General features: G+C 43.4%; 1 protein-coding gene across 3 annotated transcripts in view; it reads right to left on the reverse strand.

The window, feature by feature from the left end:
• The window catches only part of LOC137563335 (rootletin-like), a 149,912-nt gene that overhangs the window by 33,505 nt on the left and 92,463 nt on the right, over positions 1-23,944 (reverse strand). For all 3 annotated transcript variants that reach the window (XM_068275673.1, XM_068275671.1, XM_068275674.1), the window contains exons 17-23: positions 19,230-19,367; positions 16,739-16,788; positions 10,457-10,565; positions 9,945-9,986; positions 6,806-6,937; positions 5,488-5,561; positions 3,836-3,920 (exon numbers count right to left, since the gene is read on the reverse strand). In XM_068275673.1, the coding sequence (XP_068131774.1) occupies positions 3,836-3,920; positions 5,488-5,561; positions 6,806-6,937; positions 9,945-9,986; positions 10,457-10,565; positions 16,739-16,788; positions 19,230-19,367 (630 nt within the window). The remainder of the gene's footprint in view (positions 1-3,835; positions 3,921-5,487; positions 5,562-6,805; positions 6,938-9,944; positions 9,987-10,456; positions 10,566-16,738; positions 16,789-19,229; positions 19,368-23,944) is intronic.

Below are 23,944 nucleotides of genomic sequence, written 5' to 3' on the forward strand. Positions count from 1 at the left end.
AAAAGAGGAGTCAGCTGATCAGCCGGTCAGTTGACTCCAGTAGTGCTCAGAATTGGCTGAGTGACTGGGGCAGCGCTGTGGAGCGCTCTGAGTATATATAGGACCTGCCTGTCAGTTGCTGGTTGTCTGCTGTTGCAAACGCTAACGTGCTAGCGCTCAGACCTTAGTCAGATCTTACAGTGTGTTAGAACCAGCTGGAGCTGAGAATTCACACTTAGCCAGTTTCCGTTGATAGCTTAAAGTACTATTGCATTGTGATATCCGTGTACTATTTTTTAGTCTAGATCCCAGGTGTTGAAACCAACGACTTCACACCTAGACTAGGATATTGCTATATTGCTACTATTTATCTGTTATGATCTTCTGCTTTCCTGACTACTCTCATGTTTGCTGATTCGGTACTTCTGCCTATCTGATTACTGTTGCCGACACTGCCTGAACCTTACTCTGAATCAGCCTTCCGTCTCTGTACCTTATCTGTCCGTACGTTGCTGACACTGCTTGTCTGACCTTCCTATCCTCACTAGTGGGTCTAGCCATTAGTGAGGAATTTCTGAGAGCTGTCACCTACTCCCTATGTGATCAGTCATTGCAGCACTGTCTGCAACACTTGCTCCTCGAGTGTCTGCTAGCTGCAGTAGAGTCTTAATCACCCGCTCCTCGGGTGATCATCCTTGCAGCTCAGTCAGTGGTCCCTGCTCCTCAAGTGTCCACTGGCTGCAGCATAGTCTGAATCCCCTGCTCCTCAGGGGATCCCTGGCTGTAGTATAGTCTTAATCACCTCCTCAGGTGATCATCCTTGCAGCACAGTCAGTGGTCCCTGCTCCTCAGGTGTCCACTGGCTGCAGTACAGTCTGAATCCCCTGCTCCTCAGGGGATCCTTGGCTGTAGTGTGGTCTTAATCACCTGCTCCCCAGGTGGTTATCCTTGCAGTACAGTCAGTGGTTCCTGCTCCTCAGGTGCTCACTGGCTGCAGTGCAGTCTGAATTCCCTGCCCCTCAGGGGATTCTTGGCTGCAGTATTGTCTGAATATCCCGCTTCTCGGGAGATCTCCTCTTTCATTACTGTCGCACCAAAACACAATTCCACATTGGTTGTCCTATGTCTAGCTATACTAGTATTATTGGTGATTCTGCAGATCACCACATAATCAGGTATAGCATCTGTATTATTGGTGATTCTGCAGATCACCAATAATCAGAAAAATCTGTGTTGCTGACACCAATCGTTACACTCTCTAGTCCTCTTCAGCATGATGAATCGCTGCATCCGCGCGGCTGAACGATGTATTTAGCCCCTCCCCCCGAAATCCCTGTTGCTAAATCCTCCTGTACTTCCTGGAGGAGGCAGAGCTTTGTGCAGTATCTCTGCCTCTGCTCCAGTCAATCTCCACCTCTCCCCGCCCCTTCAGTCTTCGTTTACTGGGAGAGGCGGAGATCCGCAGAGGTTGACTGCACTGGAGGCAGAGCTACAGTGCAAAGTTCTGCCTCCCCCGGTCCGCGAAGTCATGGAATTTTGACCTGGGATTTTGGGGGGTTAAATACATCGTTCTGCCGCACGGATGCGGAGAGTCATCTTTGATGATAATGCTGAAGAGCACTGCAGAGTAAAAAGAGGTAATTTTCTTCGCTTCAGACTCTCTTCAAATGATCTTGTAGAGAGACATTGATATCTAAATTGGGGATTGTAGTCTCAGAGGCTTCAACCCATACATTCCATACCTTGGCAAATTTAGTAGGTTTGTTTTAGTATTGGTAGGTCAGTTTGTATAAGTGGAAAGATAACTTTATTAAGTGTTTCCAGCCAGATAAATTAGGGAAAATTTGTCATTTCTATTTGAGAATGAGTGTTTTCCTAGCAGAAATCTGATGAGTTTTTTTCTGTCTACTGCATGATATATCTTGGAGAATTCCCAACCTACAGGGTTTAAACAATGTTATTCATAGGAAATAAATTACAGACTTCCAAAATGTATTACCCAAATGACAGAAGCATAAGCAATGTAGAAAATCTGCATTATTATGAGTATATTTAAAACACCATTCATTATGTATGGTGCTCATTTTTGCATACTGTATGTAGAAGACAAGTAAGCTTGATGATGCTGCGTCATGTTAACAAGTTTATCCGTTTCAATTTTTATTCAAAAATTTTATAACCATAACAAATGCATTATAAAAATTGCATTAACAATATCAGATGATATAATAGGCAACAGAAAATGCCTCGTGATAATTCACAAATAACATATAACATAAGTGTGGTAACAGGAAAAATAAGTAAAACAGAGTACAATGAGTATATAATAGTGGACTAGCTTAATTTTACTCGAATGTCCACACAATAAACCATTGCGGTACTCCAGTTAAGAGATTACATAATAGTTGAGATTCCTATAATGTCAGACTACATTACAGGAAGACAACAACATAATGATCATTTTTAAGGCTAGGTAAGAATTATCTATATCTAAGAAATAATATGAGGTTAAATAAATTTAGTATAAGAACACGAGAACAAGAAAACATGAGAACATGACAGTGAGCCCGTGGTATAATATATAAGATAACCACTATTCAATTTTCCATTGGGTGCTAACTGCTAAATCGTCAGTATAAGAGTCCCGGGGCTAAGTAGGTTGAATAGAGATAGTGTTATATTTTACACGTTTTATTCTGGCAGCTAGTAAGTTTTCTATAGATATGTTGGCATTGGTGTACGCTATAATTTGTGAGATTGAGGGTAGATCTATGGAGCTCCAATGGCTTAATATAAGCTGTCTGGTGGCGAACAAAAGATGAGAGATGGAGAACCTATATTCAAAATTAAAGATATCCAGGTTTACGTGTAGTAGGGCTAGAGCCGGATCCATAGGGGCTGGAGTGTTTGATAGTTTTGCTATGAGAGAAAATATTTGCTTGCATAGAGGTAGTGTATAAGGACAATACCATAATAAATGGGGTAGAGTGCCAATGTTCCCACACTGTCTCCAGCATAAGGGAGATTGGCCATGGGTAAATGTAGCTAACTTGCGTGGGGTAAAATACCAATTGTCGAAGATTTTTAGTGCGAATGTAATTTCATATTTCTGATTGCTTTGTTAAGGATCTGTGGATCAATGTCTGATTTCAAATCTCGAGACCATTGAGTGTAGTATTTGCGATAAGAGTTAGTATGGAGTTCATTTTCTAATTGCTCTGAATACCAAGATGATAAACCACCTTTTAAGCTATTGGGCGCTTTGAGAATGCTAGGAGGTGGTTTGGGAGATAGATATTTTTGATTCCTTTAGTAGAAATAAAATGTTCGATCTGAAGGTATGTCAAGAATTCAGACGATGGGAGGTGACATTTTTCCATTATGTTGTGGAAAGAAATAAGTCTGTCACTGATCATAATATCCTCTAAGTACTGAATATTTGCTGAGAGACAGTTTTTTTAAATTAACAAGTTTATCATATGAAGCTATAACAGTTTTGCTAAAGCATTCCTCAAATTCAACCCAATCCTCTGTAGTAATACTAGGCTCAGTAGTCAGCCATCTTTCTTGAATAGGTACAGTACGTTGTATAAAATGAGCATCCAAAAAAAAAAAAAGCTGTAATATCTCGAAATTTGTTTTGTGGTGTTTTTCTGAAGTACCGCCACTTTAAGCTCTGATGGGGAAAGATCAACTGTGGTCCGGCCTATTTGTGCCCTTACAGCATGGCTAAATAGGAAGCATTGAAATAAGGCATGTCTTGGAAGGCCAAATCCTGTGTAATGTATATGTATTCATTGTATGTGTACCACACAGCAATTATTTAACCACAGTAACCAATTGTAAAGTCAATTACCTTCAGCTTCAAGGAAGATCTCTCGATATCCATCTCTGTTTTCTCCATCTGCCAAACCTGCTGATTATGCCTCATTGCCTGTTCTCTAAGAAAAAGAATACAAATAGCTGTGATTGGAAAGGCATCAGTGAACCAAAAAGTGAAAAAAAGGGTTATACAAATATCACCGCCTCACTGCTTACTGGACCCCACTTTTTTTAAATGTCAAATTTTAACCACTCTACGACTGCCTAACACAGGATGGTGGCCGCAGAGTGGCTCTCTTATTCCTCAGTCACGCCAGGTCAGGTGGTGTGACCTCGCGAGAGCCAAGATTTGCAGGGAAGGAGCTCTCGCTCGAGCGTGCATTCCCTGCACTGCACACAGCACCGCACAGAGATCAGGCTGCCAGTCTAAAAAAATATATGTGTACAGCGCTGTGATCTAGAGCAGTGCTGTACTGCTGTACAGAGGTCATCCCTTTCACTTAACTGTCCCTTCCAACGACACACAATCTAATCCCTGTCATAGGCTGATGCCTATGTATGTGTAGTGTATGGATCGCAGTACAGGGCAAATTTAAGGGGGTAGGGGGCTAATAATAAATATATTTTTTAAAATAAAAAAATGCTCTTTTTTTAATTAATAAAAAAAAAAAAAAAACGCAGCAGCAATCATAGTCCACCAAAAGAAAGCTGAGATGAAAAGGAGGTAAAATTCAGTTGGCTGCTAAGTTGTATGACTGAGCAATAAACCATTAAAGCTGTAAAGTGCTGAATTGTAAAAAATGGCCTTGTGACTCGGGGGGTATAAACCTGTGGTCCTCAAGAGGTTAATAAATCCTTGGACTGTACGCTCACATGAGAAGGGTGCTCTCTCCGATTGTATCTTGGTGTTTCTGACTTATCCATTTATTTGTTCTTAGCACAAATGGTTCTATTCAGCTGTGCTTTGATCCAGAACGCCCTTGCTTGTTTTGTAACTTGGCTGTAGAGTGCCATGGAATATATGAAATAATAATAATAAAAGAGAGTGACAAAACCAAACTGCACATGTGCAGTACAGCCGTACTCATACTTAGAGGGGGGCGTGGCCACGGGAACATGTCCAATGTCCAATGTTCAGAGAGACCCCGCACAGCAGCGGATGGGCTCAAAAATGGATTGGGAAGCTTCTGGACCATCCAGAGGCTTCCCATTATGTGAATAAGCATCTACCTTTTTTTTTCTTGAAACTTACAGGTTTCCTTTAAAACTGAAGTAAACCTTATAGTGAAACCAATTGTACTTGTGCTGCTTAGGTCAGCACTGCTCTATTCCTCTTACCCCTTGCAGTGGCTCCATAAGTCATTTGTGGTGCATGCGGTAGACTGCTTTAACAGGGAAATTGGAGGCAATCTGCCTTCAAAAAGTCGCACCCTTCAATCAGGTGTATAATGCTGCAGACTGGGTCATCTGAATAACTGTATCTGTGCACCGCTCCAAAATGTAATAATTTGCGCATTACCATTGACTTTCATTGCGGTGTATGATAACGCACTGCATTGTGATGCAACATGGTAAGTGTAAAAGTTGCCTTAGAGTTACTCACTAAGCTGATGGAGTGTTAATACTTGTGTCTGATGGCAAATGCTATTCCTTCACCTCTAAAGCATTAAAAAATGAGGAACTTACTTTTCTTCCATTTGCTTCTGTAGGGACGTGACAAGTTGTTCCAGTCTGACCTTCTCTGTACTGCATTCTGTGTACTATAAACAACAGCAAATGTGGCCATCTTTCAGTTATGAAACCTTTACTCAGACTTTATACTTAGGATATATTCCATGTGTTCATATTGCTTGACCTTTTATGCAGATGTTTCTAGTTATGAAAAAAGGCGTACGAGAGGAATCAGCACGGGAGACTTGGGCGCAGGATACAGCCAGTATATGGCTGATCCTGCTTCTGCACAAGTTAAATACTGTTAAATACTACTCCCCCTCCAGGCCGCCATGGATGGTGGGGAATGAAATAATTCGGCTTCCAGCAATTGCTGGAAGCCGAATTATTGTGTTTTGAAAGTAACTTTAGCTCTGTCTTCTGACGGCGCCGAAGTTGCTCCCTGTGCGCTGCTATAGCCGTAATTCCTATTAAGGCCTATGATGGCACCAGCTGCGCCCAAATCTCCTGCGTTGGTTTCACTGTGTTTGTGAAAAAAGTGTTTTAGACTAATTTGTGCAGAAACATGAGCTTACTTACACATTCGTTAATAAGATATAGTGGGATTCAGATAAGGCTTCAGATAATGGACACTGGCACAATACCTATAGTTTCACGCATACATTTAATAACTGTCACCCTCAACCAGGGGTGTAGATTGCAGGCCCAACTACTAACCTTCCCTTCCTCCGATACAGGGGACTATAATTCAGATCAGGTGTTTTTTGTGGCTATACTTCTTACATGATGGCCACACTTATGTTATGACCCTTGTGAGATGGTGCACAAAGCTGTGAAGGGCACCAAGGGGAGAAAAGGGAAGGGGTGTAAACATTGGGGAGGCCCATTCAAAGTTTCGCTAGGGGACTCCATGCCTTGTAGTTACGCCACTACCCTTAATAATTGCTGGTTGATTGTTAGGGTATGCAGCTAATGTAGGCACAGGTCTGCACTGGCAAAATACGTGATGTGCATACTGATTCTAGATTAATGAATGACAGGAGAGACACCCTCTTCACAAAGAAATTAAGAAAATACACTCACATGCTATTTCAAATCTCTGACCTGCTCCATTCAGAGACTCTGCACACAGCAAAGTGTTTCACCAAGAAAGTAGAGGATAGCACTTACTGTACTATTTTTGTGTCTGGTGTTATATGTTAATGAGGTAAATAGTGATATATAAAGTAAAAGCATTTCCCAGTTAGCAATAATCTTTCAACATTCTAACTTGAAGCCAATGAAAGCTGCAGACTTGGTGAAACTGATAAAAGAAACTGTGGAAATACCATACCTGGTCCCGAGCAGACTCCAGTTCCTGATACTGCTCTTCTAGCTTTGTGTCCTTTGTCTTTAGCATATCCCATACCTTCTGCAGCTCTTCTCGAACCTCTACTAATTCAGAGTCTACTTCTTCCAAGGATGCCTTAATAGAATATAAGCAAACATAAATTTCATAACATACAAGGGGCCATATGCAATTTGAAGGATATAAGAAGCTCAAAATGTGTGAGCTTCTGATTAGAATTAGTTTTATTCGCCAATCATAACTGGGTTGTGCCCGGTATTGTGTTTGGCACATACAGGAGACAAGAAAAACTCAGGGGTAGGAGGTAGAGACACAAGATTAAACAGCATTGTAAACAAGATGCATAGTATCAACAAAAGAAAGTTTTTAATAGACAGTTTGGCGGTAACAACATCCAGCGGATGCTGCGGACAAGGAAAAGGGGGAGATGAAGAGAGTTCAATAGATTAACAGAGGAGGGAAAGAAGTGTTTCTATGCCTTGTGGTCCTGGTGGAGGCCCTCTCCCATATATCACTTTACAGGCAGTGGCTCCTTTCTGGGATGGATTAAATAATATAGCATCATGCCTGCTGCTGTGTGTGGGTCTGGGCAGGACTCGGAGGGAGGGAGACACACATGCTGCACACAGTTTGCAGAGGGGAGACCCTCATAGTGAGTGGCGTGCCCCCTCTTCATATTATATGCCCCCCTCTCCCCTGGCTGGCCCTGAGATTTCAGTGGGGGGGTTGTGAGCAGAGGATGCTGGCGAACATCTGGGCCCTGTACTACCGTGTCGCTATGACCTGGTGTAGCACGCCTGCGTGGCACGGCAGTGCACAGCCTAGTATCGCGCTCCTGTTGCCGGACACTTTCTGCGCATGTGGGCGACGTCACGCTCATGTGCAGCGAGTGCCCGGCAACAGGAGCGCAATACTAGGATGCGCACCGCCGGGTCACGCAGGCGTACTACTCCAGGTCATAGCGACCCGGAAGTAGTAAAGGGCCCAGAGAGATTCGCCCTGCGAACGGTTCAGGCCATCTCTAGTTGTGAGTTGGACAGACTGTCACTAGGTGTAGGTGGGCATTGGACAAGCTGTGCTGGGCACTGTGAGCAGAGTTGTCAGGGCCCTTTTCCACTGGCTGTGATCCAATTCAAAAAGAGAATCACAGCAGTTTTTTTAGACGCTAGAGCACCGCATGTAAATTGTGGTGCTCATTTTCCACTATGCCGCTTCGATCGTGGTTTGTTTTTTGCAGAAATACGATCGCCGGCCAGCACGATTCTTGTCATGATCGTGTTACATTCCCTATGGCGGAACGCGGACAGTGGAAAAAAGTAGCTTGCGTGATCACAAGCACAGGGGTGGGGGTGGAATAAGGGTTGGCGCTATGTGTGTGTGTGTGGGGGGGGGCGTCACAGGTTTTCTTGCCTGGAGTGACAAAGTGGCTAGAAACACCCCTGCTGACAATTCTCATTGCTCTGGAGCGCAGTCTAGAATCATAAATGAGGTGTGGGGGGAGGGGGTTTTCAATGATCCACTCTACTGATCTGATGACCCTCTGTAGTTTGTATCTGTTGATAGTGGTGGAGCAGAAGCTCCTGATCCATTCCAAACTTCTTAAGTTGTCTGGCAGCTGCAACTGGGCTATCAGATGGATGCACTTTTTATGGTTTACTTGTAACCAATCTACATCTGCCTGTTAATGCCCGGATTGTATGTGCTTTCTGGAAACTTGTGGCCTGACAACTGCATATAAGCATTCAACTTCCTTGACAGCTACAATTGGGCTGTCAGTTTGATACTCTCGGGATGTCCTTTTATCACTTGATAACATGCAATTGATGTGTGTTTTACTTCTATCCCCCAAGCGTGATAACATCTGAACTCCAAATGCAGTTTTTTCCAAATACAGGAATATAATTTATCGCAATAGAAAGTGAAGTCCGCACGATGTCGGTATGGTCAAACCGGCTTTATTGTATCAAACACATGGGCTAAAAACAACACCAAATGCTGACATGTTTCGGACGTCACACGTCCTTAATCATAGCATCAATGCTATGATTAAGGACGTGTGACGTCCGAAACATGTCAGCATTTGGTGTTGTTTTTAGCCCATGTGTTTGATACAATAAAGCCGGTTTGACCATACCGACATCGTGCGGACTTCACTTTCTATTGCCTTGGATTTTGGGTCGGAGCGGCCTGTTGCCCTGCACTGTCGGTGGTTGGAGGTTTGAGCGGAGTTCCACAACCTTCAAATATAATTTATCATTGTGATTGCTATCCTAAACCAGCAGTATGGCGATTTTGGGAACCTTTCTAGGACCAGATATTCATGGGAATTATTCGCCTCTATACAGTATATGGCCTAGTTTGTATTTGTACTGTTATTGTATGGATCTTTGCAGGGCCGGCCCGCTCATGAGGCGGCAAAATTCCAGGGGCGGCACCCGCCCGTCCATGGGTGCGGGGAGCCGGCCGCCGAGCTGGAGGGGTAGCTGGCAGGACGGGGGTATTGGGCCTAGCGGCGGGAAGGGGGGTCGGACCCCCCCCCCTCCCTCGCCTGGGTCCCCCGTGCTCCGCTCCCCTCCAGCCTTAAATACAAGCAGCCGCTATGTGTAAGAGGCACGGGCGGGGAGGACTCACCTCTTCCTCGTTCCAAGCGTGCGTTCCACTGACGTCTCTTCCTGCAACGGCAAATAGTCTAGGGCCGGCCCTGGATCTTTGAACACTTACCTTTTTTGGGTTGTCCTTGAGCCCAAGAATATCTATATTTCCATGGTGAATGTTTTTTCTATACTGCCTGTGATTTGTCAGATATTTAAGGCTCAGGTATTACACCTATATAGATTATGGTAAGGCCATGCCAGTTTTTTCTACATTGCTATGTATAGCGACTCCCCTTTGTGTACCGCAGGGAATCTCTGACATTGTTTAAATTATTATTATTATTATTTAGTATTTATATATTTAAAGAACATTCTTTTTTATTCATTTTGCCTATATTAATAAAGTATATACCTTTTATTACCTATTGACTTTTAATATGTAAAGTTTTTCTCTCAAAAGCCTGGCAATTGTCTTTGTATTCCTGATGTGTGAAGGCAGGGCAGATTGTGTTGTTTAGCTGTCTACTCACCTTGATGTCCCCAGGCTTTCTGCATTTCAGATTTTCCAACTCCTAAAGTAAGAACAGAAGATACATTTATCTATGTGCGTAATAATTGTGTAGTCTGATCTGAACGAGCTAGGGAGGGTTCACACTTGTAATGTGAAGAAAATGCTTATGTTGTTTTCCTGCACAACACACATGTTCATCTGCATTATAATGTGCATGTTGTGCCACAGTAATAAATGTTTGTACATGAGATAACATCTGCAGTGTGTGGATTAAAATGCTTCATGCTGTAAGATTTTTTTTTTCTTGTGTGCAGGAATTGCATAAGCTGTAAATGAGCCCAATGATTTGTATACACTGTCTGTTCAAATGCGAATGTGAAGTGATCAAGTGTGAATACAAAGCATAAACTGAGTCTTAAAGGTACATATATATGAAACAAGAGGACTGGGGAATGGCTGCAGTAAGTGGTCCATATAAACTAGTTTTACTCAAACATAAAAGCAAAGTAGAAATAAACGACAACGTCTCACCTCTTTAAGGATAAGTATTAGTTTATCTTTTTGCTTCTGTGCTTCCTTTTCCTTTGCCAGTTTCTGCTCTAGGTTTTGAATTTCTCCTCTGAAATCATCTATACTTAATCTGAAACATTCACACAATTTACAATATTATATATCTAGCATAATTACCATGGACCTGGTATTATGAATGTAACTGTTAAATAAGGCATTCAAGAAATCAAAACTGTATTCAGGCACATACAGTGTTGCACCACCTTAAAGCAGAACCCTCGAGACCTCCTAGCAGCATGTTTCCCAAAGTAATGGTTAATAAAAGTTTAATAAACACTGAAAAATGTATCTGTGATGTATTACTTCCGGTGATCCAAGTGTAGTGTGCAGAGTCAGCTGTCATTGTTCATGCTCTCTTTCCTCTGTTCAGCTAGTGAAAAGCAAATGCTGCAGTCCTCTATGTGTGTAATCTTTAGTGCTGATGCTGTATACAGCATTTTTGCTAATGCTGACACAGCCTTTGACAGATTGTAAATCAAGCTAGCTGAGGGTCATGCTGCAGGTAAGGAAAGCTCAGAAGAAGGAGATCAGGGCAGATTTCTTATTTACTAGCCAGACAGTGGAGAGAGCGCCTAAAGAAGTATGCTAACTACAGTAATTGGCATTAGCATCGGACTGGTGTTGTACAAAGCTTTTGACCGATTTCATATGGATGACGAGATTTATAGTTTGTAATAGATATTGCAGAAAATGTGTGGGATGGATTTGCTCCTGATAAGACCTAGCCATGACCTCTTCAGATACTGTAGAGAGGTAAATCAGAAAATCCATGTCAGAACTTCAGACTCGTAAGGTTTTTGGATGTACAGTCAGTCCAAGTGAATTCTACTTTTTTTTTGTAAATTCTTTTTACTGATTTTAAAAATTAACATACAAAAAAAGATAAAGAATTACTCACTCGCAGGTGAGCATAATGAACATTAAAACATATGAAGAAAAAACATGCACATGTCCCACTCTAGACAGAAAGTCACTGATTGAATCTCCCTACCCCTCCCCTTCCCCCAACCAATCGTAGAGGTGAATTCTACTTAATCTCCTTGGTATGATTCTTTTCGGATTTTAGCGTCAAAAAGGATGTCATTTTTTGAGCTTTTAGACTCTAAAATCCAGAAAAATCACACCACAGAGAGATTCTACAGCAGCCCCTGCACAGAACTCGCCTCCCTGGGATCCAGCACTGCAATTCATCCTCCTGACCTCCAGGTCGCACTCTCTCTCTTTGGTGAGATTGTCTGTCGTCACGTGACAGATGGTGATCTAGCCCAAAGGATCGAAAGCCTCTGAAAGTCTGGATCCCGTGAAGGCGATTATGAAGTGCCGCTCCTGCTCTGCAGAAACCTGTCTGGCAGTTGCCCCAACCCAAGATTACCATTCGCAGCATGTTTTTTTTCGTCCCAGGCCTGGGTAGGGAAAATCGTTACGGAAGTTAAAGCACACCTGAACTGAGAGGGATACGGAGACTGCCATGTTGATTTCCTTTAAAATAATACATATTGCCTGGCTATCTTGCTGATCCTGGGCAACCAATACTTTTGGCCATAGTCCCTGAATAAGCATGCAGATCAGATGTTCTGATCTGACTGAAGTCTGATCGGATTAGACTTATGCTTGTTTCAGGTGTGTGATTCAGACACTACTTCAGCCAAAGAGAACAGCAGGATAGCCAGGCAACTGGTATTGTTTAAAAGGGAAGGAGTATGGCAGCCTCCATGTCCCTCTCAGTTCAGGTAGTAATATCCTGATCACAGGAAGCTGAAATAACAGGCTCATAGGACATTGAGTAGCTGAGAAATAAAGTAATAATGGTTGCTTCAGAACACAACATAGCAAGTAGTCATGTTTAGTCTCTGCGCAAATGGTAGTTATAATAGAAATGATCACCTCATTTGCATGTCCATATCAGATTTCCCAGGAAAAATATGACATACAATGCAAAATATTAATTGAGACATTACATTTAGGCAGCCGTGGCACTAGTAAATGGCTCCACCTCTGGGCCTGCCTATTCTTTTTCTAAGGCCCACACTGTCATTATCATCCTTTAGCTGTGTGAGCTGGAATGCTTTTGCTTCCGCACATGACGTCAGTTGTGCACTGAGGTGCTATAGATTCCTACAGCAGGAGTCTTAGACAGGGGCGGACTGGCCTGGGGGGATGGGTGGCAGTCTCCCCCCGGGCCGCCTCCTGTCTCTGTGTTTTGGGCCGCTGGCTGAAGCCTAGCACAAGAGGAAAGGGCTGACTTCTTTCCTCTCCTGCTCTGCTCTCTGAAGGTCCCCTGGCTGCGTCTTCATCAGTAGGGAGACTGCAGTGATCAGTCTCACCAGCAGCTGGCCCGACAGGGTATCAGCTGAGCAGCCAGCGTGACGTGCAGGCAATGTACAATACTGTTCTTCTTCTTCCTGCTACCTATGGCACACCCCTCTCTCCCGCCCCTTTCTTACCGGCAATTTCAAAGTGTGACCGGCGGCTCTGAGTGGTGAATAGAGACAGGACTGCAGTCAGGCTGGGTGCATCTCTGAGACACATGGAAGGGAGAGGAAGCAGGACCTGCACAGTACATCCTAAATGTAAGCTGTAAACGCCAGACAATTAGCTGTATTGCCAGCTGGAGTTTCTTATCTATTTTTCAAGTGTGTGTGTCTTTGCTTCCCAGGCCCCCCTCCTCCCATCTCCTCACTCCCAAATGCAATGGCTTCTTTCCTCATAAAGTCTTTTTCAAATGGGACAGAGGAAGCCAGCAGGCCTAGTGAGATTTCCCTGCCATTTCTCCTCTCCCCCATGCTCTGTCTCTTTGTGCCTATACCTCTCAATCTCCCCCACCATGTCCTCCATCTTTCTTATGTACTCTATTTCTCTTTCCCACATTCCTCTACCTTTATGCCTCATTTCCCTGCATCTGTCCCTGTCTCTCCTTTCTATTATGTATTTATTCTCTCCTTCTCTCTGACATCTTCTGCAGCACGTTACAAAGTACATGGCATTGATTGTTTTCAGAGCTCACAATCTAATCCTACAATAGTCCAAGGCAAATGTCCTACCATCTTATTATTATTATTATTAAGCGTTTATATAGCACTGACATCTTCTGCAGCACTTTACAGAGAACATAGTCATGTCACTGACTGTCCTCAGAGGAGCTCACACTCTAATCCTACCATAGTCATAGTCTAATGTCCTACCATATTATTATTATGTATTTATATAGCACTGACATTTCCTGCAGCACTTTACAGAATACATAGTCATGTCACTGACTGTCCTCAGAGGAGCTCACACTCTAATCCCTACCATAGTCATAGTCTAATGTCCTACCATATTATTATTATGTATTTATATAGCACTGACCTCTCCTGCAGCACATTACAGAGTACATAGTCATGTCACTGACTGTCCTCAGAGGAGCTCACACTCTAATCCTACCATAGTCATAGCCTAATGTCCTACCCTATTATGTATTTATATAGCACTGACCTCTCCTGCAGCACATTACAGAGTACATAGTCATGTCACTGGCTGTCCTCAGAGGAGCTCACAATCTAATCCTACCATAGTCATAGTCTAATGTACTACCATATTATTATTATGTATATAGCACTGACATCTTCTGCAGCACTGTACAGAGTACATAGTCATGTCACTGACTGTCCTCGGAGGAGCTCACATTCTAATCCTACCATAGTCACAATCTAATAGCCTACCATATTATTATTATGTATTTATAAAGCACTGACTCCTTCTGCAGCACTGTACAGTGCACTGACTGTCCTCAGAGGAGCTCACAATCTAATCCTACCATAGTCATAGTCTAATGTACTACCATATTATTATTATGTATATAGCACTGACATCTTCTGCAGCACTTTACAGAATACATAGTCATGTCACTGACTGTCCTCAGAGGAGCTCACACTCTAATCCTACCATAGTCACAATCTAATGGCCTACCATATTATTATTATGTATTTATATAGCACTGACACCTTCTGCAGCACTGTACAGTGTACATAGTCATATCACTGCCTGTCCTTAGAGGAGCTCACAATCTAATCCTACCATAGTTCTAGTCTAATGTCCTTCTGTATTATTAATATTATTTATTTAGCACTGACATCTTTTGCAGCACTTTACAGAGTACATAGCCATGTCACTGACTGTCCTCAGAGGAGCTCACAATCTAATCCTACCATAGTCCTAGTCTAAAGTCCTTCTGTATTATGATGTATTTATATAGCACTGACATCTTTTGCAGCACTTTACAGAGTACATAGTCATGTCATTGGCTGTCCTCAGAGGAGCTCACACTCTAATCCTACCATAGTCCTAGTCTAAAGTCCTTCTGTATTATGATGTATTTATATAGCACTGACATCTTTTGCAGCACTTTACAGAGTACATAGTCATGTCATTGGCTGTCCTCAGAGGAGCTCACAATCTTATGCTAGGTACACACTATTAGATTTTCTGGCAGATTTACTGTCAGATTGATTATTTCCAACAAGTCCGATCTGATTTCCGACTGTTTTCCCTTCACTTCTATCAGAAATCGGTCGGAAATCAATTTAGAAATCAGATTGGACATGTTGGAAATAATCAACCTGACAATAAATCTGCCAGAAAATCTCAGTGTGTACCCAGCATAATCAGGGCCGGATTTGTACTCTTTACCGCCCAAGGCCATTGTCACCAGCCGCCCCCCTTCAGTATAGGCAGCGAGATGACCTCTTCCCTCCAGTATAGGTAGCCAGATTACCTCCCCTCTTCACTCCAGTATCAGTAGCCAGATGACCCCTCCCCTCTTTCCCTCTAGTATAGGTAGCTTGATGATCCCTTCCCCTCCAGTATAGGTAGCCAGATGACTCCCTTAATCCCCCCCCCCTTCAGTACAGCTTGCCTCCACACCGCAGCAGCCACCAGATCACTCACTTCTCTGCTCATCTCCAGTGCAGAAGCTTCCTCTTCTCCTCTCTCCAATGCTGTCCAAGTCTGTAGCCACACGCTACAACACCAACGTGCTCAGAGAGCAAGGTGGCCGCTGCACAGGTGGCTGGCAGCAGGGAGATCATGCGTTCTCCTGATCTCCCGGAATTGCAGCATTTGCAAGCTTGCAAATGCTGCACCAGTGAGTCTGCTGCTTTGGTGCCCTTGTTCCTGTGGTGCCCTAGGCCATGGCCTAAATCCGGCCCTGAGCATAATCCTACCATAGTCATAGTCTGTTTTCACTATAGACTTGTTTTGGGGGAAACCAAGTAACTTACTATTGTAAGACAGAGCTATAAATCCAGCTCCGATTGCGCTTTCTGCTATAACCTGATTGGCGATCACCCCGACCCAGGCTTTTGATTACTGCTAATAGGCTTTTTTACCCCAAGCCTGGGTTGCTGGGAGGGAGGGGGGTGTAATCTATGTAATTGCATGTAATGCTGCTTTACACTGTATACATTTGCTCACAAAAAAGATATGGCTTTGGGCTGTGACTGCCGTGAAAGGGCCTCTAGTTTGTGTTTTCCCCCCAGGCCAAAAGGTCCCAGTCCTCCCCTGGTCTTAGAGGACCTCTAATGCCAATGATCTGATTATTGCAGCAGCTCCAACTGAAAGCTAAAGACTATTTAGAGCAATAGAAAGTATACCTCTCATCATTTATTCCTTTTATTTTATTGTGTGCTGTATTGTTTGTTTTTTAGTCATTATTTTTTGTAATCTTCAATGCACCATTAGTTGCGTCTTTTTTATAAATCTTATAAAATCATGTTCTGGATATTTACAATATTGAACCTGCCTGTAGGCTACTGTAGACATACTGTGTGTATGCAACTCTGTGTCAAGCTGAACAGTATGGCGGAAGTTGGCACAGACCAGTCTCATGCCTGGTACACACGATGCAATTTCCCATCAGATGGATGGTCGAACCGGTAATTTCCGACTGGTTCAATCTGATTTCCTATCGTTTTTCTGATTGATTTTGTATAGAAGTGATCAGAAATCAAATCAGACCTGTAGGAAATTATCGATTTGATTGTGAATCTGCATTGCATTGCATTGTGTGTACCAGGCATTAGAGAAAACAGTTCTAATTATAAAGTTACTTTTTTCAGAACTGGTGACCATTTTTTTTAAGTAAATGGAACTGCAGTAAATAAGTCAACTCATCTATTTCTCTGTGACATCATATACTGTAACTACTGGACAATAAAAGTACAAAAGTTGGTTGTTCTGGTTTTACCAGTTATTTTTTTTATGTACCTCTTGTAGTGATCTGCAGAACTTTGGCTTCTTCCACCAGCAAAGCAATCCTGGAAAACATGTTCGTATATGACAGGGTTCATTTCTCATAGTTAATTTCAGTTTTTATTTCATGGTAAACAGGATAGTAAAGCAGTTTATTTTCTGAGGTTTTTTAGATCCACATATAATAATGCAAAATTGTGTTAATACTAGGGGTGTAAAGAATAGAAGCTTTGGAGTACATAGCAATATTATTCATATATGGTTTAATAATAATGTATTTGTATTCCTAACAAGGTCCATTTAACTACTAGCCTACAAACAATTTTATACTAAAATCCAATGAATACACTCCAGTTTAATAATTTTTGCCTAAAACGCAGACAGAAGAGATGTCCATATACTGTAGGTAGGTGAAAGGACCTCTGTCGCGAAAATCATTAAATTTAAAATACTTGTAAACACATAAAAATAAGAAGTCCATTTCTTCCTGAGTAAAATGAGCCATAAATTACTTTTCTCCTATATTGCTGTCACAGTAAGTGGTAGACATCTGACATTACTGACATATTTTGGACTAGCCCATCTTCTCATGGGGGGTTCTCAAGGTTTGCTTTATTTTTAAAAGCACTTAGTAAATGGCAGTTGCTCTGTCCAACTGCCAAAAAAGTGTGCTGTGAGCAGGGAGGCTGGCCAGCATCTTTATATAAATCTTTTACAGGGAGTGTCTTTATGAAGAATAAACGCCATGCTGAGAATCCCCCATGAAGGGATGGACTAAGCCAAAACCTGTCGGTAATGTCAGATTTCTACTACCTACATGAAATGTACTTCTTATTTGTATGTGTTTTAAATTTTAGGATTTTCGGGAAAGTTCCTCTTTAGGCTACTTGCACACCAAGACGTTGCGTTAGGTGCTACGTTAAGGTCGCATAACGTGCACCTAACGCAAGGCCTGGTGCTCTTCGATGTGGACGTCGGAGTGAGCCGCGTTGTGCAGCTCACTCTGGCGTCCGTGATGCGTACCCTTGGACGCATGCGGCATCACGTGGTCCCACCGGCCAATCGCCGCACAGAGTGGCCGCACCAGGAAGTAAACACTGCACGTCACAACGTGCAGTGAATATTAATTAGCCATGTGCCTGGCCGCTCTCCGCTCCTCCCCAACATAACTGACCATGTGCAAACAGTGTAACGCGGCTTAAGCCGCTGTAACGCCGTAGCATGCTGCACTTTCGGGAGAACGTGCAGCGTTACATGTAACGCAACGTGGGCAGTGTGAACAGCCCACTTGTGTTACATTGCTGTGCATTGGGGGAGCGTTACAGGCTGCACTAACGTGCGCCTGTAATGTCCCTGTGTGTAAGCAGCCTTAAGGTATAAAAGGAAGCCTTCAAATATTCATTAATCATATTCCTATCACCATAGTGCCATGAAAGCGTTATGCAGATGGTAACTTTTGAAGTGACATGGTCGAAGATTTAAAATGGTGTTAACCTCCTTTAGATTGTAAGCGCGCAAGGGCAGGGCTCTCTCTCCCCCTTTTGTGTCTTGGAAATCATTATACATTTTATTCATCATGTTATTTTTATCACGGTCATTACCACTTCTGTATTTTGTATTCAGTATGCTGTATCATTTTTTGTATTTTGTCACTAATTATGTATCTTGTATATTAGTGTACACCATTGTATTATGTACCCCATGTTTGTTTCTTACTTTGTACAGCGCCACGGAATATGTTGGCGCTTTATAAATCAATAATAATAATACCCTCTTGCCGACTGCGTCACGCCGACGGGCGTGGCCGCGGCAGCAGCCTCAGGACCGCCTAACGCCGATTGGCGTAAAGTCCTGGGGCTCTGTTTTGCAGGAGATCGCGCGCAGGCTGCGCGCGCATCTCCTGCTTGGGAGGCAGAGCTCCACCCCGACTTCAGTCTCCGAACGGCTATTGCTGCTCGGGAGACTGTTAGACGGCGTGATCGCCGTCTATTTACATGTACAGCGCTGCGATCGGCAGCAGCGCTGTACTGGGGACAGCCATGTGACACGGCTGTCCCCCTGGGGGACAAGAGAGTGATCGGCTCTCATAGGCAGAAGCCTATGACAGCCGATCGCCATAATTGGCTGGCTGTGGGGAGGGAGGGAGGGTAGATATTTAAAGAAACAGGTCTTTTTTTTACAAAAAACAGTAACAATATTTATTTTAAAAAAAATAAACATGGGGGAGCAATCAGACCCCACCAACATAGAGCTCTGTTGGAGGGGAGAAAAGGAGGGGGGGGGGGGGATCACTTGTGTGCTGTGTTGTGCGGCCCTGCAGCTTAGCCTTAAAGCTGCAGTGGCCTATTTTACTAAAAATGGCCTGGTCACTAGGGGGGTTTAGCACTGCGGTCCTCAAGAATTTAAACTGCCTGTGTAAGGTTGTAAGTCTGTAAATACTGTGTTGTGGACTCGCTCCCACTAACCTTGCTTAGGTTCTGCTCCATCTAGCTTTATGGATTCTTACCTGACCTTTACTTTCTTCTGTCAGTTTGAACTCCAGTTCCCCTACTTGATTTTGAAGCACCTCCCGACAGCTTCTCTCCAATTCCAACTGTTGTTTACATGCATCTAGTTCAATCTGAAGGACAGATCCATTTTCAGTCTGCATAAGAACGCCATAGTTAAATAGTTATTTGGGTTGAAAAAAGACATACGTCCATCGAGTTTAACCAGAAAATAAAGTACAACACCAGCCTGCTCCCTCACATATCCCTGTTGATCCAGGGGAAGGCGAAAAACCCTTACAAGGCATGGTCCAATTAGCCTGAAAAAGGGAAAAAATTCCTTCCTGACTGCAGATGGCAATCAGATAAAACATCACTGGGCATTACCTAGTAATTATAGCCAGGGATGTCTTTCAACGCAAGGAAAGCATCTAAGCTCCCTTTAAATGCAGATATAGAATTTGCCATAGCTACTTCCTGTGGCAATGCATTCCACATCTTAATTACTCATGCTGTAAAGAACTCTTTCCCAAATAAATGGCTAAAACGTTTTTCCTCCATGCGCAAAGTCATATTACAGAGAGTTAAGGTGGCTATACATCAGGTGACTTAGCAGCCGATCGACCATCTGATTTGATTATTATAATCAAATTGGATGAAAATCGGTGCTGCCAAGTGCATGCCCGACCGACAATGCTACCAATTTTGGGACACAAATGAAAAATGTCCCCCGGCGCCCACTTTAAAGTATACATTACCTGTCCGTGGCCCGCGCTTGTCCCTCCACTGCTCCGGGCGCATTCCCCTCTCCATACATGCATGCCCCAAGTGGTTTCCTATAAACGGTCACGCATGTGATGTCACACACGCACTTACTAGGAAACCATGTGGGCAGGGTCGGCCCTAGACTTTTTGCCGCCTGAAGCAAGTTTATAAAAAAAATTGCCACCGCCGAGCCAGAGGGGTAGCGGGCAGGACGGGGGTATTGGGCCTCCGTCGCCTGGGTCCCCCGATCTGCGCTCCCCTCCAGCCCCCTGGAGTTGTAAAAAAGAGGCACCTTGTGTAATATCAACAGTACAAAACCATTGTCCCAGGATAGAATTGTTTACCTCCAATCTAGAAGGATAAGGGCTCATACACACCTACCAACAATCTGTCCAACTATCTTCCAAACTTGTCTGTTGGAAGATAAGTTGGGCGTGTGTACAGCTGGAAAATAACCAGATGACCAACAGGTTGTTTGCCAGAACCGGTGGGTCTAACTGACCAAATAACAGGCAGGTTGGAACGTGTGTACAAGTCTTCTGGACAACTTTGTTGTTTTTGAATGCAGACAGGTTGTGCAGTTTTTCATTTAGCTTGAAGGCCTAGTATTTAAGTGAGTTGATTGTTTAGTTAGTTGGCGTGTGCGTACGTACTTGTCAGGTAAACAATTTGTTGTGTGGTTGGTCATGTTGTTCAGTAAATTGTGCATTAAGTTGGACGTGTGTATGAGTCTTAAGGCCCAGTTCACAATGGCAATGAAAAATGGTCTGGTCACGGATTGTAACTAAACGGATCGTAATGGATGCAAACCGATTCAATGTTAACCTATGAATCCGTTTCCATTGGTCCGTTCAAACGGATACAACTGCATGCTCCCCTGAAAGGACTGCAAGATTGGTGCTGCAGCTATTTTTCTAGGCAGCGGAGCCCAGCGGAACGGAAACAGATGCTGAAGCACTGCATGGAAGGCAATGAGAAACAGATCCTGTTAAACACGCTGGCTAAAAAAACGGACTGTTCTAGCCAGCAAAATCTACTTTGGTGATGGTGGTCTGGGGGATATAGGGAAACGGAACTGAACCAACTGAACAGGAAAGGAATGGAAACTGATGTGTTTGAATGGAAATTAGATCCGTTTAGCAGATATTTCCTAGTGTGAACCGACTTTAACACGTTATACAAGGAGTTGTCTAAAAAAAAAAAAAAGTACAAAACTTTATTCACAACACCAAATGCTGTCGGCTTTCTCAGGTAAAAATGTATCTCTAATTGCACAGAAGAAAGTGAGACCAAAACCACTTACACAAGTCCTGATACCCTCCCAATTTACAGTATATAAGTCCTGATACCCTCTCCTAGTTCTGACTTAAACTTACTAGGCTCCTCGCCAAAAGACATAGGCCTCAATTCACGGAGCTTTATCAAACACTTTATCAAACGTTTGATAATTTACCTCATGGCTAAAATCTAATTTTGAATTCACTAAGGTGTTACATATTTCGCAAATGTTTTACCGATAAAACGTTCAATAAATATATAACACCTTAGTGAATTCAAAATTAGATTTTACCATGAGGTAAATTATCAAACGTTTGATAAAGTGTTTGATAAAGCTCCGTGAATCGAGGCCATAGTCCTCAATTCATTAACCTCCTTGGCGGTAATCCCGAGCTGAGCTCGGGGTATGCCGCCGGAGGTCGCCGCTCAGGCCCTGCTGGGCCGATTTCGGTTCTGAAAAAAGCAGCACACGCAGCTGGCACTTTGCCAGCCGCGTGTGCTGCCCGATCGCCGCCGCTCCGCGGCGATCCGCCGCGTGCAGCGGCGAAAGAGGGTCCCCCCAGCCGCCCGAGCCCAGCGCAGCCAGAACAAACAGTTCCGGCCGGCGCTAGGGGCTGGATCGGGCGGCTCTGACGTCAGGACGTCGACTGACGTCCATGACGTCACTCCGCTCGTCGCCATGGCGACGAGGAAAGCGAAACAAGATAGGCCGCTCATTGCGACCTATCTTGTTACTTTCGATTGCCGGAGGCGATCGAAAGTACGCTTCTGGAGCGCCCTCTAGTGGGCTTTCATGCAGCCAACTTTCAGTTGGCTGCATGAAATATTTTTTTTTTAATTAAAAAAAACCCACATTGCAGCCTCCCTGGCAAAATAAATAAACCGCCAGGGAGGTTAAGCATTAACGCATTCGGTAATGCAGAAAACAGCTGATTTTACTGATCACCTTGCTAAATGCAATTCACTAAACCTATTACCGTACTGAAAAGTAAAATTAATGACTAGTGAGGTAAATTACCGACTTGTGAGGTAAATCAAGAAATTGCAATTCACAAAGATTAAAGCATTCTCCAGTAGGGAGAGCCAGGCAGCCAATATTGAGAACCACACAGACCTGCTTCTCAGCCCATTTGGTCCGATACTCTGGAAGGCGGGACTTCAAAATGCAGAGCAGGGGAAGGAGACATTTTAAAAGGCTTTTCTGTATCCCTTTAGATGTGCATAATTGTATACTGGTATACAGAAGAGCTCCCTCTGGTGGCTGCAGCACATCTAAAGGGATGCACAGGACAGAAAAACCCTAACTCATGCACACCACTTGTGGGAAAACTCACAGCTTTTCTTCTGACCTGCTCCACCGCGGGTGAGTCTTACCGAGCAGGGCTTCGTGAATTTAAGCATGTTTGTTTGGTAGACTACCAAACTTCTACCGCATGCGGGAAATCTTAGTGAATTTTGAAAAAAAAAGTGTAAAATACCAAATGCAGTATTTTACCTGTCTAAATTATTTTACTGAACTGCTCTTAGTGAATTGAGGACATTGTCATAGGGTGTCTCCACAGTAACCAGCTACACTGACTGTCTAACAATAAAAGGGAACGGTCAGAAGAAGCTTCAGCCCTGAAAACTTCATAGTGGTTGTCTGAAACCAGCAACCATAAAAGTGGGAGTATATCTACACACAATTACACATCCAAAAATAATATGCCGGGTCAGGCTCATGTAGATACATATGTATTTTTGCCCCTTGTCATAGTCTTCTTTATCAGACACATCCAAAATGAGACAGACATGTCTGTTATCAGTTGAATGCTAGTCAGACTTCATTTATCATACATTTTTCTTATTCTGATAAAATCAAAAGATCTACAATATTTGTGAGATGCTTCTGTAGTGTCTAATGCTGGGGATACACTGTACGTTTCTGTACCGTGTATCGGCCAGCTGATAATATTCAGCTGGCCCAATCATGCCGCTCGACCCGCGCCCGCTCGATTCCCACCCGGCGGACAATGGCCGGGAATCGAGCGGTGATGAGGAAGCGCCGGCGGGGACGAGCAGCAATCGATCCGTGCGGACGAGCCGTGTATGCACGGCATTAGATGCGTACACACGTCTGATTTTTCGCCTGATTGACGTTCAAACCAGCCATTTGAATGATTTAATGTGCAAACAAGTCGTTCAAACGTCATGTACACACAGACCAACAAAGCAGCTGATATGCTAATTTCACCTAATTTACATGTCGTTTGACTGGCCGATGGACTGAATAGAACAATGGACTAGATCAAAGGACTGATCAAACGCCTGTATGTTTGAATGACTATTAGTTGGACAAACGACTGGAAGTCATTTGTACACACGTACGGACCTAACAGTCCATTGAACGACAGCTGGTCCAATGGATCCACCAAGTGGATCAGGCAAATCGGCTGTAATCAGTCGCTTGACAGTGCGTACACATGCCCGACTTGTCATTCAAAAGACCGCTCTGAACGACACTTGGTCAAAAAAATCAGACATGTGTACGTATTTTAATGGCTGCCGGGAGATGTGGGCAAAGATAAAGCCGATAAACGCAAAAAAACTTACAGTATTTCTGAAAATTTATGTACATTTCAGAAATACTGTAACTACAATAAAAAGGCCTTGTAAAAGATAAAATAGTCAAATTTAGCTTAATGCAAAGCTT

Source organism: Hyperolius riggenbachi, chromosome 3, assembly GCF_040937935.1.
Source record: "Hyperolius riggenbachi isolate aHypRig1 chromosome 3, aHypRig1.pri, whole genome shotgun sequence".
Lineage (NCBI taxonomy): Eukaryota > Metazoa > Chordata > Amphibia > Anura > Hyperoliidae > Hyperolius > Hyperolius riggenbachi.